At 33.4% G+C, this 16,456-nt stretch overlaps 3 protein-coding genes across 3 annotated transcripts in view; all 3 read right to left on the reverse strand.

Moving 5' to 3' along the window:
* Nucleotides 1-7,146: 7,146 nt before the first annotated feature.
* On the reverse strand, nt 7,147-7,638 carry LOC107488836 (uncharacterized). Its single transcript, XM_016109615.1, has 2 exons — nt 7,411-7,638; nt 7,147-7,347 (listed from the first exon to the last, which is right to left on the reverse strand). Exons 1-2 carry the CDS (start codon nt 7,636-7,638, stop codon nt 7,147-7,149), a joined length of 429 nt encoding a protein of 142 aa, XP_015965101.1.
* Nucleotides 7,639-7,686: 48 nt separating this feature from the next.
* Nucleotides 7,687-9,580, reverse strand: LOC107488837 (uncharacterized). The gene is made up of 4 exons (XM_016109616.1): nt 9,462-9,580; nt 8,807-9,312; nt 8,515-8,653; nt 7,687-8,377 (listed from the first exon to the last, which is right to left on the reverse strand). The coding sequence occupies exons 1-4, from the start codon at nt 9,578-9,580 to the stop codon at nt 7,687-7,689; spliced, it is 1,455 nt and encodes a 484-aa protein (XP_015965102.1).
* Nucleotides 9,581-10,749: 1,169 nt separating this feature from the next.
* Nucleotides 10,750-16,456, reverse strand: part of LOC107488838 (uncharacterized) — a 28,298-nt gene continuing 22,591 nt past the window's right edge. Inside the window, exons 2-5 of the mRNA XM_016109617.1 lie at nt 12,360-12,739; nt 12,160-12,216; nt 11,465-12,063; nt 10,750-11,201 (exon numbers count right to left, since the gene is read on the reverse strand). Of these exons, the coding sequence (XP_015965103.1) occupies nt 10,750-11,201; nt 11,465-12,063; nt 12,160-12,216; nt 12,360-12,739 (1,488 nt within the window). The remainder of the gene's footprint in view (nt 11,202-11,464; nt 12,064-12,159; nt 12,217-12,359; nt 12,740-16,456) is intronic.

The raw sequence follows: 16,456 nt of genomic DNA on the forward strand, positions 1-16,456 counted from the left end.
TCTGTAACAATGTAACATTTAGGTAGCTCCCTATACAACATAAATGAATAAAGAAAATGGCATTTCAACTAAAGGGGTGTTAAGTCCAATCATCAAAGACATGATATACAAAGTAAAAAGGTCAAGTTGTTAAATTCAGTTCAAAGTTCAAAATATATTCAAATGGAGATGCAACAATTATTCTTCATTTCACCTGCTTAATTACCTTTTCTGGTTTTGGAAGTTCCTTTGTCCTACCAACCTTTTTAAATTTTATTGCAAATATAATATCAAGCAGGCAGCTATATCAGTCGTCACATTATCTCAATTTGTCACTCAAAGAAAATTTCTTTAATACAAAATGATAAAATTCTATTAAGAAAGTATTTTCAGCCATTTAACTTACTTAGAAACAAATAATTCTATACAAAAATTGGAAAAAGAAAGCTAGCTAATAATCCAGCTGCAATTATCAAAAACACGTCTCATTAATTAAATATGAGAAAATATATTTAATTTTAAAAGCACATAGAAATAATCATAGCAGACTACAAATTTTTTAAATGAATTTGATCAAACCTGTGGTACTATTCAAAAACAGGGGAACAAGGAGGATCATAGGTCATGGGATATGTACTATCAGATTCACACCAATCATAATATTTACCAAATAGACTTCGTTTGATATTGCAGGTATATTCTTATCTTGAATGTAGAACTATATATATGGGTAATATAATGCAGAATTGACAATATCTCCCTGCTTATGCAACAAATATTATCAGCTTATGTGCATACATTTTCTTTAGGAGTGTTATTTCTTCTTTCTTGTTATTTTTTTATTGGATCACAGTAAATAAACAATTATAATTAAACTAATCTATAAACTCTGCAAAACTTTTTGATGAGAAAGGGACTGAAATTGTTCATAAAGAATATACCTGCAGCAAGAACATTGATCTTAGGGGAATTTTTATGTAGTGTTCAAGCTTGAAATTATTGAGAAACGAATCGGCTTGAGACATGCTAATGTAGCCATACATTTTGAAGCAAACATTTGCAATTAGTTATATGAGCCAAAGACATACTCGGTGTTGATATTCAACCCTGGTGTTGGTTCAAAAAGCATAAACATATTTCAGTTATGTGTCTTGAATAACTTAAACTTCTCCAACTAAAAAATAATTGGTACTTAACAGTTTCTCTGCTCTTGGGGAGTGAAGTTTTTAACTAACCTGATTTATGGTGGCTGTAATGATGCTAATTGGAAGTGTAAATTCAAAGACTAAGATCATGACAAAGAGAAGTCCCCACCATAGCATTTCAACCTGGTTATTTAAAAAGATGAATAGTGATATAGATTAAATCAAATAAAAGGTAATGAACCTGAGCTAACTTTAATAGTAAATCATTACGCTATAGAAGATTAAATCAAACCATGAAAGTAAGCATGATGTGAGATTATTGTAAGAAAAAAATAGATGTTGCAAGAAAAAACAAAACTAAACCACTTGTCCTACCTGGTGGAACAAATAGAAGAGGTGTCTCTCGTCGACATCAGGGTCCAGATCCCCGATGTACAACGATGTCATACCAAACTGCTTTGACGCCTTCACAACACCTGCCGTCGAGCAAAGGAGTGGCTACAACGCCGTTCTGCTGTGGAAGTCGTCCCTCCTCATCATCATTCTCCAACACACCCTTTACAACAACACTTTCAGCTGTAACTCATTTGTATATGTCTAAAATCCTAAACAGCAAAACAAAAACAAAAAAAATAAATACTTGAAGCAATCAGCAAAAGAAGAACACAAATGTAGAATAAATAACTTCAAATTAAATTAAATCCAAGAAGCGGCAATAGAAATATAGAGAAATTGCACATTGCAGCATTCAATTCGTCTTTTTTCTATCGTTCACGCCAAATTTGGAAGACCAGACAATATCATAAAATTTTATTAGCAAATCATAAAATTATATTACCATTTTATATTTTTCAAGAGCCAAACAATAGAATGCGAAAAAAGAACATATTAAGCTAATAAAATAAAATAAGAAAAAACTAACGCAACTCATGAATTGTATTCTTTAGTGATACCTACTTAACCCAATGCTGGGTATGAGTAGATCATATTTAATATAGATTCCAACATGCTAGCATATATAAGATGAATCTGATCAAAATCTTGAACCTATACGGTCTTAACAATTTCTTTATGGTTTTTCTCGCCCTACTTTTTCTTTCTTTCTTTATGCCAGTGAACATGCCATAAGGAGAAAAGAAAAATTAGATCCATTTACGAAAGGTAAGAAATCATAAAAAATACTCAATATATATCATAGTATATCATCACATAATATATATGAAAGCATAGGAAATAGTAAGACAAAGAAATGTGATACCTTTTAGCTGTTGCACAATATCTTTAAGTTTGCTTTTTTATTTTTTCAATTTTAAAAGTTCAACCTCATCCTTCATCAGAGCTAAATTTGTTTTTTTTTTTCAAATTCTTCCTTCTAAAGCTTGACACTGTCCTGATATGTAGTAATCTTCTTTATCATCTTATCCCAAGCAACTTTCTCAGTTCCAGCAAGTATTTGAGTATGTTACTTTGCCATTAGTTCCATCACAACACACTATACATTACAACAATGGAGTAAAAATAAAAATTACTTCCTTCAGAAACTAAGGCCACTGATCTATAATAAATGATAATTTTAACTTTATTATGAAGCAAACAACCCTTATAAGCTAATGTTCAGCAACAAAATTTTGCTGTGATTAATATAAATATTTTTTAATGGCAAAGATCAAATTATGACTGATGAGCAATAAAACACAAAAATCAATAGTCAGTCATTATATTTAATGGCAAATATCAACAGATATAATGGTTTAAATTTGACTCATAATATCTCAATTTAACCCCAAAAATAAAAAAAGTGAGACAATGATAATGAAAAAAAAATTGATCATGTTAACTCTTATAATAACTCCATTGAAACTCTAATGAATTTGTTCCAATAGTTTTTCTAGATCAGGATTGTCTTGTTCCAATAGTTTTCAACAACTACAGCATCTTCAGCTCTAGCATTTGATACAATTGACAGGTGCCTACTTAATTTCTCAAAATAATTAATGTTAAAATTATCAAATAAAAGAACATACTTCTCCTTATCAACCATCTCCGAATTATAACAACTGATTATAGTGTTCTAATAACACTTTACCCTAGGTTCATTATCTGTTCATGATTAAAAGCTTCTTCTTACAACTTCACATAAATATTAGCACAAAAAAAGGAAAGTAACTACTATGAGTAAATTTATCAAAACTAAAAATGCGCATTGTGTTTAACCTATTAATAAAAAAGATTTATACCAAAAAAAAGGTGCAATTAAGGATCCAACAAAGATTAAAGATAACACAACTACACAACTTAGGATTTTAAGATAACACAACTACACAATTTAGGATTTTAAGACAACACTACATAATACTAAATATTGAACCAAATTAGAGACAATAAAAAGAACTCAGGCAAATAAGAGAGATCCTAATCTCAAGCTTCAACCATACAGAAGGGTTTCATACCACACAAATTCATTCTTCTTCCTGCTTTTTCTTTTTGCTGGAGAGACAAAAAATTGTACAAAAATTCATTACACACTTATAATCTAAATTACAATTGGAGAAGTTGCAAACTGTTTGCAGCACAAACAAAAATTTCAGAAAACCAAAAAGAAAAAGATAGGAAGGGAACATGAAGGATTTTAAGTACCTTATTCCTGGTTGAACCAAAACCACTCTCGTCAACCTCAAGGTCCAAATCCCCTACGCACAACAATGTCGTAATGATCACATTTGCAGGACTTGCTGCCCGGCTGCGAAGGAGTGGTTGTGACGTGGTTTCTACAGTGGACGCGGGTTCGTTGGCACCCTCTTCTCCTTCTCCCTCCATCGTGTTTTCTTCTCTGCTTCGTTCTATCTTTCTTTCTCTCACCCTTGATCCTTCTCCGTTGCCGGAGGAAGTCTTTATTCTGCCAACGCCACCTAATCCTCCATATCAAAAATTGTATTTGTGTCTCTGATAATCTCTTCTCATTTTATAAATTTTTTATTTTTTAATAAAAAAGGTGAAGAAACAAACATATATATGAAGATGAGAGCTGGAACCTAGAAGCCTGAAAGAAAATGGTTTTGAATTTGAACTTCATTAAATTCCCGCCCAATACTCTTCTATGATATAGAACTTTTAATTTTTATTATTTTATTAATTTTTATTTTTATTGCTTTACCATTTGTTAAACATTTAGCCTATACACTTGTCGTTGTATGAGACTTAACACTTGTCAATTAAATATCACAACTACATTCTTATTATATATTAATAGATTATATTGTTAAATTTTAGTGATATTCAATTTTTTTATTACATAATAGGCTGAATAAAAAATTAAAAAATGCAACCAATGAGTTATAGTTCAAATGGTATAATCTTTTCATACTCATCTAAGAAATCGTGAATTCAAATCTCTCTATCTTTAATAAAAAAAATGAACAATGCATTCAGTTGGGCTAATAAATCTGCCTAAGCATAGCTTTCTCTCTTTTAATAAAATCATGCAACATATTATTTCGTTCCTTTATCAAATTTACTTATTGAATAATTATTTTTTTATTATAAAAGTAGATTTTATAATGTCATGACTCCTTTTAAGAAATATAAAATGGTCATAAAGTTGTTAAATTTTAAAGATAAAAAATTTTATTTTTCTAATGATAAAAAATTATATTAAAATCAGATATTAATTAAGTAATACGTGCTTCAAATATTCGTGGTATAAAGAGTTCAAATATTATTCAAAAGTTATTAGTTTATATTTTTAGAATGTTTAATTTAATTTGATGTATTTTGATTTTGTTTAATTAATTACTAGATTGGGTTTTATATTTACAGGTTTATGTTTTTTTTTTATTTTAACCTAAAAAATAAAATGTTATAAATATATCATAAACTATTGTAATTGTCATATTGAGTGATTAGAGGTGTGAAAAAATGTATTTTGATTTTATGATGAAACCATGGTGTAGACAAGTGAGGTTGAGTAAGTTTCTGTGTTGCATCAGAAAATTGGACAGAAGGTTGAGTGTGTCCCTTCGATTCAATTCTCAAAGTATAGTATGGACAAGTTAGGTTGAGTGAGTCTCTTTCTTGTTGCATTAACAAATTAAATTAAAATTAAGTCAAGTGATTTTATTTATATTCAATTTCAATCTATTCTTTATTTTCTATTTTAATTTTAATATATCTTTTTATTCTATTTTAATTCTTGTCTTTTGCTTATTTTGAATTTTGTTCTGTATCAATAGACCTATTTCAGAATATATGTTTAATAATTAAATATTTTATCGCATTTTAAATTTGAGCTTTATTCTAAAGTAATATACTCTGAATTCTTTAGAAGTGAATACTAATAAAATTGTACAATAATAATATATAAATATTAATTAATATATAAATATTGATTAAATTACCAAATATATTTTAACCTTAAATAAAATTAATTTTTTCCGTGTAAAAGTAAAATAAAAGGATATTTACAAACTATATATATTTTGTAAAACTTAAAGTTCTAATTATATAAATCATATATCTTAATTACACATCAAATTAATAAATATATATTTGTATAGTAATAGAATTAGGAATTTAGCATTGAACCGAATAAAATATTCTATTATTTAAAAAAGATATCAAAGGAGAATTTAATAGGCCCAACGCCTGAACTGAATGATTTTATTTGGTCCTATGTATACCAAAATATGAATGTCATTAAAATTTTAATAATATAACTAATGTTACATTTAAACAAACAAATTTTAAAAATTATAATATTCTTACTGTACAGTATAAAAGACAGTACAATTATAGATACTAAATATTACTCATAAAACTAAAACACGTTATTTCTACATATATAGATGTCTTTTGTCATCTATACCATAGATTTTTCTAAGAATAAACTTTGCTTAAACAAGAATCAATATTCAAAAGCATAGTTCCAATACGCTTTTTATTTTTTATTATTGTTACATTCAAACAACACTTATTACCAAAAGCAAGCTAAGTCTAAAGAGTAAAGAGAAAACAAATAACAAATGGCACATACAATATACATATCTTTCCTATGATTTGAAAATAAGTGAACTTTTGTACTTTTTCTATTCGTAATGTACATTTAGAGTAGGGGTGGCAATGGGTAGGGTAGGGTAGGGTTTGGATCCAACCCTAACCCTACTCGCGGATTGAGATTTTTATATAAACTCAATCCTATCATATCTGCGGGTTGAGAATATCCCAACCTAACCCTACCCGCTCTTAACCCGCAGATATTCGACCCTACCTACGGGTTACAAAAAATATACAACATTATTATATAACTTGATGATAATATAAAATAGAACTGATTTTTATGTAAAAGAAAGTATTAAATTATCAATTAATGATTTTCTTTTAGTGGTTAAGGATCTTTTGCATTTAGTGAGAGGTCTTTGATTCAACATCCACTTAAAACATATTTTTATATAAATATATAACATAAACATATATAGAATGTGCGGGTTAGTCAGGTAGGGTTGAGGCTCAACCCGCACGAGATCCCTACCTGCTGCGGATTGGGTTGGCAACCCTACCCGATCGGGTGGGGTTGGATTGGGTACTCGCGGGTAGGGTACATATCGCCACTCCTAATTCAGAGACAAAAATAATATCTTTTTTTTCTTTTATAACACTTATTATAACAAAATAAAACTCAATTGCAAATAAAAACATCTTTAAAAATAAATAATAATCAAGGAAAAAAAAAATTAAGACACGTGGTGTATGCATGCAACACCGCCACCATATACACCCGCATAATTACACATACTAGTGCAGTCTCTTGTGCCTTGCACGGGCAAGACATGTTGGTATTTGATCTAGCATTAATAATAGATTGCACCGTATTTATTGAATTCATAATTCATGGATGAGAAATTGTAAAAAACATGGTGATTATTTCAGGCTAAGTTATGATAAACTTCTTTGTGTACGACATTTATCGTTGTATTGGGAAGTACAAATGAATGATTCTGAATCAAAACTCTCAGTCCTTACTTAGATTTTACTCGTGGAAAGCAACGTACAATTGCCCATGAGTGAAAACAGGTCTAGGCAGGTACAACCCAACTGTGCTTAACATTTGTCCTTGTGACTTATTAATAGTCATGGCGAACGAAACAATAATGGGAAACTGTCTCCACTGAAACCTGAATGGAAGAGTCTGGTTGTTATATATCATGTTCATGCGTGGAATTAGTACCACCTGCCCATTTTTATCTCCAATCAATGTCATACATTTAATTACATGAATGCCCAGCCTTCTTACCTGTAGCCTTATTCCATTACGTAACCCACTTGATTGATCAATGTTATGCAAAAGCATAACAGGCATGCCTTCTTTCAATGTTAGTTGGTGTGGAGGCAATCCGGAGCAATTAATGGCATTTAGGACATCTGGGGTTAGCATTTCTAACTCGGATTCCATGATCCCTTCCTCAATGCACAATGTATCAGAGCTAAGATAAGTTTTTTCTTCACCACTTAGTTGTTGCATTATGTATGCATTGACCTCGTTAACCACTTCCAACGTGGGAACAAGAATTTATCTTTCCTTAAAGTATCCCATGCGGTTAATGTTGCTCAACAATTTTGGATAGACAAATATCACCAATTCACAAAATGCATATGCACTATCATGTATTAACATTTCTTTTGGAATCTCCACCTCTGATTCACCTTCTGTTGAGTCCCCTACCAACCCATCACCAATTTTCAATAGCCAGTTAGCAAATTCTTTGATCATGCTTACCTCAGATACATTCGTTCCCATTGTTAGTCGCATGTTTTCCGTTAGTGTAAGGACCTGGCAGAAGCGCCACAAATATGAAGAGTTTATTGAAGCATGCACAATTTCTTGACGTGGTCCTATTGGAATGACATGTAGTATCTGTCTAAAGTCTCCGCCTAGGACGACAACCTTCCCCGCGAAAGGCAAATCTGCATTGTAGTAAGACTCGAACCTAAGTATGTCGTGCAAGCACTTATCCAGTGATTCATAACAAAGTTTGTTCAACATTGGTGCCTCATCCCAGATGACCAGTTTAGCCTTGAAGACCAACCTTGCCAATGAACTTCCTTGTTTAATGCAACATATTGAGTCCTCATTTATATCCAAGGGTATCTTAAACCTGAAATGTGCAGTACGCACATTTGGAAGGAGTAGAGAGGCAATGCCACTTGATGTAACATTGAGCACAATATGACATTCGCTACGAATTGCAGCTGAAAGGGTCCTGTATAGATATGTCTTACCGGTCTCACCATACCATAGACAAAGAAGAAACCACCTTCGTGCTTGTTAACAGCATTATTTATGATATGAAATGCCTTTCTTTGAGCTTCATTCATGCTTTGTAAGTTTGATGACAACTCGTCCTTTAGAGATGATAAGTCAAAGTTAAGCTCGTCCATCGACATTCTGTCGTCTAATCCATCGATAACATCCAGAGTTGGTAGAGGCATCTGATCATACTCTTTGAGAGAGCGACCATTGGCTTGAAGTTTCTTCTCTATGTTTGTTAATGTCATATTCATTATTTGTTCCTCAGATAGGTGTATGTATGCACATGAGAATTAGTGGGGTTACTAACCAGAATAATTATCCTTAGTAGATGCATGCTTCATGAGTTTAGAAGAGGCAACACATATGCATTTTGTCTAACCTTTGCGTTGCATGCATTTCCTTTGTGAGTATAGTACATCTTCAGATAGCACATGACAGCATTGCTGCCACACAATTGCTGGTCTACCAATGTTATTTGACAATAACAGCACAACAAAAAGGCCTCGAAGATAGTTTGCAGACGCCCATGTGGTTGCCTCTAGTAATGCATCAATGAACTCTTTGTCGTCTTGCAGCAATTGCAGTTCATAACAGGCTTCCTTAAATGTGTCATACACAACACCATCAATAGTGTGCAAATCAAGAAAACTTAGGCACCCCTTCTGTATATTTAGTAACAACCTCAGATAGTAGTCTTCATCGTTCCCACGTGGAACATGCGTTAGTCTCCCAACTGAAAATCCTTGCTTCCTCAGCATCCACATTGAAATATCATCCTTCCATACAAACTTGGTTGGAAATTGGCTATATGTTAAGGATCTACTAAATTCGAACAATCTATTTGCAAGCATCCATGCCAGAAGCTTTGTCAACTTCCCATAAACTCTGTCGATAATATCCACAATGTTTTCATGGTCTCTAAATACGACTGGGTGCTCATTTGGCAGGTGAAAGGTAACCTAATAATATAAGGCTCCTTTAGTTGAATTTCATATCCAAAAATTCACCATGATGCCTCATATGCTGATATGTACCTGCAATCATAGTAATTTCGTATCTCGTCAACTACTTGTATGGTATCAGCTTCATTTGTGGTTTGGTAGAATGTAGTAGTGATCCTATAATTCCCTTTGTGGACATTGACAAACCCCATTTTGACGGTTTATCTTGTATTGATTTTAGGGGATTTTATAACCTTTTACCCATATTTATTCAATGAAATAGCATGGTTTTATAACTTCTCCTTTAATTGTGCTTAAGAGTGAAAACATGCTTTTTAGGTCTTAAAATGAATAAATTTAATTCACCTTGATTCCATTAGATGCCTTGATATGTTTGTTAAGTGATTTAAGGTTTAGGAGGCAAAGATTGGATCAAGGGAATGAAGAAAGAAGCATGAAAAGTTGGAGAACTCATGAAGAAATGAAAGAACCGGAAAGCTGTCAAGCCGACCTCTTCGCACTTAAACGACCATAACTTGAGCTACAGAGGTCCAAATGATGCGCTTCCAGTTGGGTTAGAAATCTAACATCCGGGGCTTCGAAACGATATAAGATTTGCCATAGCTGCTACACGTATGGTGGCGCGCACGCGCAAAGTACGCGCACGCGCCGTTGCTGCCACCTAGTCCACTTGAAGCAAAACGTGGCCAGCGATTTTAGAAGCCTTGTGGGCCCAATCCTTTGTAGTTAGATCTCCCTTTAATTCTTGTAATTTATGTTGTTTACTTTTATTGCCTTTTATGTGTTTGTTGAAATGCCTCTTCTAGATATAGTGTAGATTTTGTTCCTCTTGGCCTAGGTAGAGTAATTAGTGACACTTGAGTTATCTAATTCCTTTGTTGATTGGTAATTGGAGAAATTGCTAATTGGTTTGGAGTGTACTAAAGCTAGTCTTTCCTTGGGAGTTGGCTAGGACTTGTGGCTCAAGTCAATTCATCCACTTGACTTTCCTTTATTTAGTAAGGGTTAACTAAGTGGTAGCAATGAACAATTCTCATCACAATTGAGGAGGATAACTAGGATAGGACTTCTAATGTTCATACCTTGCCAAGAGCCTTTTATAGTTGTTAGTTTATTTTCATTGCCATTTACTTTTCATGCTTCTTATCCAAAACCCCAAAATAACTCAAACCAATAACAAAGCACTTTATTGTAATTCCTAGGGAGAACGACCCGAGGTTTGAATACTTCGGTTATTAATTTTAGGGGTTTGTTACTTGTGACAAACAATCTTTTGTATGAAAGGATTATTGTTGGTTTAGAAACTATACTTGCAACGAGAATTCATTTGTGAAATTCTAAACCGTCAAAAATCCATTCGTCAGACATATTTGAACAGGTACTTGATTGCAGATGTTTGGCATGTATGTTCAACATTGATGTGGCAACTGCATTTTAGCAGTAGTGATGGATTATAGGAGACAATATATGAATTGTCAAGAGTGATGTTTTTCTTCATGATAGTGCGACCATTATATGATCTTTTATATCTAGGGAATCCAGCATCATCAATAATAGTCCTTGGCCTGAATGGGTTTGGATAAAATTTTGAGCACCTACCATTTAAGATGCACGGGCTACTGTTGTTGTACTTGCCACATGGTCCATGTACCATGAACTTCTCCACAACTGCGTATAGTTTTGGCCTTATTATCTTATCAGGGATCTCGACTGAGATGTGCTTGTAAATATTATCAGGTGACCTTGGCTTGTCCAACGGATGCATGAACAGTAATATATGCTCGTGCGGTAATCCCCTCTTTTGGAATTCTACTGTGCAGACATTTGTGCATATTATAATACTAATTTAGTTATAAGCAACAAACCATGGGCATGAAATCTATGAAAGTTAACTTACATGCCAAAATCTTCCCAAAAAAATCTTCCTTGCTTAAAGTCCGTAATTAACTCGTTTAGCTTTATGTGAAATACCCTTGAAATGATGTCAGGTCTATCTTCTGGTTTGAAACATGTGTCCTTTAGCAATCGCTTAACCTCATTCTATTCCGGATTGCACGTAATGGTTATAAAGTAACTTGGATACCCCACATATTTGCAAATAGCAAATGCATCCTTACAGTTGTTAAACATGTACCTTGGACCACTTGTGAAGCTGTTTGGTAAAATAATTCTTTGACCGGTGGCAATTGCATTAGCTTCCCCCCTCACCAATGATTCATGCAGTGCACTGTACTTGTCCACGTGCAATTTTGGTTGGTTGTTTCTGATGAATTTTAGTCGCTCGGACTCAATCATAGTAAACACAGCCACTATGAATTGCTGGAACAATCTCCTCGAATGTAACAATAAGGGAGACTCATGTTCCCTCATTTGAATACGAAATGAGAAGAATTCGTGCATGGTGATGTTCTTCCTTTTTTTGGTGTCGTTGATGTCATATCTAGCAGACGTGGCAATGCCGGTCTTGAAGCCATCTTCTCCATATAGGAATACTAAGGGATAGTGTAAAGCCAAGTACAGCAGATGCATTACATATATCCTTTGCAACTTGTTAGTAGTAGGCTCAAGTATAATATCCCTATCAGTTGATGATTCGTTAATGTCTCTTACAATAAAAATAGCAAGCTCAGATGCCGTTGGTAGGTTGTAAACTCTGCCATCAGTATCTCTCCTCCTGATCAATTTTAATCTGATGTCAGTTCTGTTGACATCATTGAACCGATCTCTTGTTGATCAAAATATCTTGGAGAGTCGGTTGTGTGTGTCTAACATTTGCTTCAGTTGATCCACGATATAAGTTTCAATCTCGTGACATGATGCAGAAGACCTACCACATGATAAAAAAATATGTTGTGTTTTAAAATAGTTGTTTCCATTTATAGTTATAGGATATTGCATATGGTGAGTACCATTGACAGTGCGGCCATGCATGGTGTAATAAGGGAAATATATGTATCTAGTATGTGGTACCTGATAGCCTTTATTCGATTCTGAATTTCATTGTCTCTGTCATAGATATATAGCTGCGCGAATCCTGGCTTGTCATTGTCTTGAGGGATAAGGCTTCCAATAGTATGGTAGTTTTTTCCATTGATTGAAAATATTGGCGGTGCAGTATCATTATTGATTGATCGATTGATCTTTCCCGCCATTGACGTGAATGCAAACATTGAATTAAACTTCCTTATGTTCTTTCTAAAGTATCGACTATTTTCGTGATCACCGTAATGAAGGTCGTGCAATAGTGCAGGAGCCTCTGTAAGAAATGGCAACTGAATCTTTCCATCCATGTAACAAAGAGCAAACCTAGGGATCCTATACCTGTTGCTTTTGGCTAATCTCTCTCCATCCTACATACATGCATTACAATGTATACATCGATGCACTGGATCTCAACGTCCCAGGTATCTATTAATTAAAAGGCGCACTATAAGAAAATGAAACATTTGTAACAAAACTTTTGTAACAAAACTTTTGTATCAAATTTAAAATTGTTACAAAAAATATTTTTTTATAATAATAATTGGTAATTGTTACAAATGAATAATATTTTGTAACAACCTGATTTTTTTTTGTTACAAATTACGTTAGTTTTTATAACGAGATGGTGTTTTGTTACAAAATATTAACCAAAAAAAGAAGATGCAAAAATTCGAAATATTTTGTAACAAAATATCTTTTTGTTTCAAAAATTTCAATTCTTTTGTAACAAAAAATTAATTTGTCACAAAATTCAATATTATTTATAACAAGTTAATTGTTTGTCACAAAATATAAGTATATTTTATAACAATTTTTTTTCAAAATGTTAAACACTTTAAGAATAAAAAAAATTGTGTATATATTTTTTTCAAAATAATTTTATTTTGTTTCAAAAAAAAATTTTTTACATACCGTTTGTTTTTATTAATTTTTAAAAATGGTAAATATTATTTTATATTCTTTTAAAAAATTAATATTTAATTTTTATTAATAATCATATTTTTAAGATTAACAAAATGAATTTGAATTTTTTAAATTTTGAATTTTATTTTAGACATTATTTATTTCATAGATAGAAATGAAAGAGAATATATCTAAAAAAAATATTTAAAAATGAGAGATCACACTTTTATAAATAGTTTAAGTTTAAGACAATTAATAGTTATGTACTATTTTTATTATAATTAATTATTTTATACAAATTAAAATTAAAGTTTTGGTAATAGAAAAATAATAAAATATTATATAATTTAATTTAGGCAAAAGATATTTTAGGTTTAACCTGTGTTTTATAAAATGACTAGAATATTCATTTTATGATTTAAATTAGAAATAATTATTTGAACTCATTAATAAATTAATAAAATTATGTATTTCGAAATTAATTTTTACAGTATTATATTTGAACCTTAAATTGTCATTCTATTTTGAATATTTTATACAATTATTATATTATTTGTATATATTTTACCTTAACTCTAGAATTACCAAATAAAATCCTAATTTTACTAAATTCCAAAATCTATCACTCTAAATCCCTAAACCTATGTTTATAAAGGGGAAAGAAAGGAAATAGGAAACAGGAAACAGGGAGAAGACAGAAGGGAAAAAAGGGGAATCAGAGAAAAAGCGGAAGGAGAAGAGAGGGAAGGGATGGCGCCGGGAAGGGTGCCATTGTCGCCGCCGCTGCCGTCGTATGGGTGAGAGGGAGAGCTCGCAAATGGGGTTGCTGCCCAAAGCTGTCGTCACCATTGGAGCTACATGAAGCCATTTCTATCGTCGTCGCCTAGGGCTATCACCATCATGCTTCATCACTGCCATTGCCAGGGCTCGTCACCATCGTCGTAGCCATCACCGTCGCACGCAGAGGGGAGAGAGAAGGGAAGATCTGTGACTAGCCAAGAGAGAGGGGGAGTCGAAGGACGCATTGGTGGGTGTTCTCCTCGCCGCCGCCATGGGAGTTCGCCACCACTGTGAAGATGAACCGAGGCAAGCATTCTTGCTCTTGGTTTCCATTCTGTTTTGCTTTTGGTTTTTGTTTTGTTCTTGCTTCTAGTTTTCGTTCTAATTATTAGGGTTTGTGATTTTGTCCCCTTTGAAGCTACTGTCGTTGTTGATTGCCACTAGAGAATGTGCCGCCGACCTTCTACTGCCAAGAGCCAATGCTGGAGCTGCTGTGATGAGTCTGAGACTGCTACTTTGATTCTGGGCTGTGATTGCACTTAATTTCCATCCAATCTGAATCCTCTGTTTTGCTACAATCCCGATCACTGTTGTGAAGACTATGCCTCTGTCGTTTTGGTTGCGTGGGAGTCACCGCTGCTGCCATGAAACTAAAAGGGAAGGGAGTTGTTATGTTAAATTATGCGATTGCGACATCGAGGTAGGGGCTTTAACTGAAATGATTTTAATTTTAGAATGCCCATAAAGTTTATTGAATAACTGCAAATAGGTTTATTTATCATGAGTAATTAATTGATTATATGGATGTTGAATTATGACTGTTGGTAGGCAAAATTGTGATTTCTGATAATGGCATTCATGTTCGTTCTCTCCCTGGTAATGGCGCCAAAAACTTGGTGCATGATACCATGGTCCAAACAAAACTTCACAACTTCGCACAACTAACCATCAAGTGCACTGGGTCGTCCAAGTAATAAACCTTACGTGACTAAGGGTCGATCCCACGAAGATTGTTGGTATGAAGCAAGCTATGGTTGTCTTGTAAATCTCAGTTAGGCGGATAAAAAATGATTATGGAGTTTTCGAATAATAATACTAAATAAATAGAAAATAAAGATAGAAATACTTATGTAAATCATTGGTGGGAATTTCAGATAGGCGTATGAAGATGCTGTGCTCCTTTTGAATCTCTGCATTTCTACTGCTTTCATCCAATCCTTCTTACTCCTTTCCATGGCAAGCTGTATGTAGGGCATCACTGTTGTCAATGGCTACATCCCATCCTCTCAGTGAAAATGGTCCAAATGCTCTATCACAGCACAACTAATCATCTGTCGGTTCTCGATCATGTTGGAATAGAATCCATTGATTCTTTTGTGTTTGTCATCACGCCCAACAATCGCGAGTTTGAAGCTCGTCACAGTCATTCAATCCCTGAATCCTACTCGGAATACCATAGACAAGGTTTAGACCTTCCGGGTTCTCATGAATGCTGCCATCAATTCTAGCTTATACCATGAAGACTCTGATTAAGGAATCCAAGAGATATGCGCTCGGTCTAAGGCTTCTTTTGGAGTGTGCTTGGGCTGAGCTTGAGCTTTACACGTGTAGAGGCTTCTTTTAGAGTTGAACTCCAAGTTGTAACGTGTTTTCGGCGTTCAACTCTGGTTCGTGACGTGTTTCTGGCGTTTGACTCCAGAATGCAGCATGGAACTGGCGTTGAGCGCCAGTTTATGTCATTTAATCTCGAATAAAGTATTGACTATCATATATTTCTGGAAAGCTCTGGATGTCTAATTTCCAACGCTGTTGAGAGCGCACTATTTAGAGTTTTGTAGCTCCAGAAAATCCATTTCGAGTGCAGGGAGGTCAGAATCCAACAGCATCAGCAATCCTTTGTCAGCCTTCTTATCAGAGTTTTGCTCAGGTCCCTCAATTTCAGCCAGAAAATACCTGAAATTACCGAAAAACACACAAAATCATAGTAAAGTCCAGAAATGTGAATTTAGCATAAAAACTAATGAAAACATCCCTAAAAGTAGCTAGATCCTACTGAAAACTACCTAAAAACAATGCCAAAAAGCGTATAAATTATCCGCTCATCACAACACCAAACTTAAATTGTTGCTTGTCCCCAAGCAACTGAAAATCAAATAGGATAAAAAGAAGAGAATATACTATAAATCCAAAAATATCAATGAATATTAGTTCTAAGTAGATGAGCGGGACTTGTATCTTTTTGCTTCTGACAGTTTTGACATCTCACTTTTTCCTTTGATGTTTAGAATGAGTGGCATCTCACTTTTTTCTTTGAAGTTTAGAATGATTGGCATCTCTAGGAACTTAGAATTTCAGATAGTGTTATTGATTCTCCTAGTTAAGTTTGTTGATTCTTGAACACA

This window comes from Arachis duranensis, chromosome 5 (assembly GCF_000817695.3).
Source record: "Arachis duranensis cultivar V14167 chromosome 5, aradu.V14167.gnm2.J7QH, whole genome shotgun sequence".
Classification (NCBI taxonomy): Eukaryota; Viridiplantae; Streptophyta; class Magnoliopsida; order Fabales; family Fabaceae; genus Arachis; species Arachis duranensis.

What these genes read in the sequence shown, in the direction of transcription:
- LOC107488836 (XM_016109615.1), bottom strand. Translation starts at nt 7,638, where the DNA reads ATGCAACAACTAAGTGGTGAAGAAAAAACTTATCTTAGCTCTGATACA. An exon ending in GTAATGGAATAAGGCTACAG is followed by an intron (nt 7,348 to 7,410) that starts GTAAGAAGGCTG and finishes AAAAATGGGCAG; the next exon opens with GTGGTACTAATTCCACGCAT.
- LOC107488837 (XM_016109616.1), bottom strand. Translation starts at nt 9,580, where the DNA reads ATGGGGTTTGTCAATGTCCACAAAGGGAATTATAGGATCACTACTACA. An exon ending in CGAAATTACTATGATTGCAG is followed by an intron (nt 9,313 to 9,461) that starts GTACATATCAGC and finishes TATTATCGACAG; the next exon opens with AGTTTATGGGAAGTTGACAA. An exon ending in GAAATGCATGCAACGCAAAG is followed by an intron (nt 8,654 to 8,806) that starts GTTAGACAAAAT and finishes TAACAAACATAG; the next exon opens with AGAAGAAACTTCAAGCCAAT.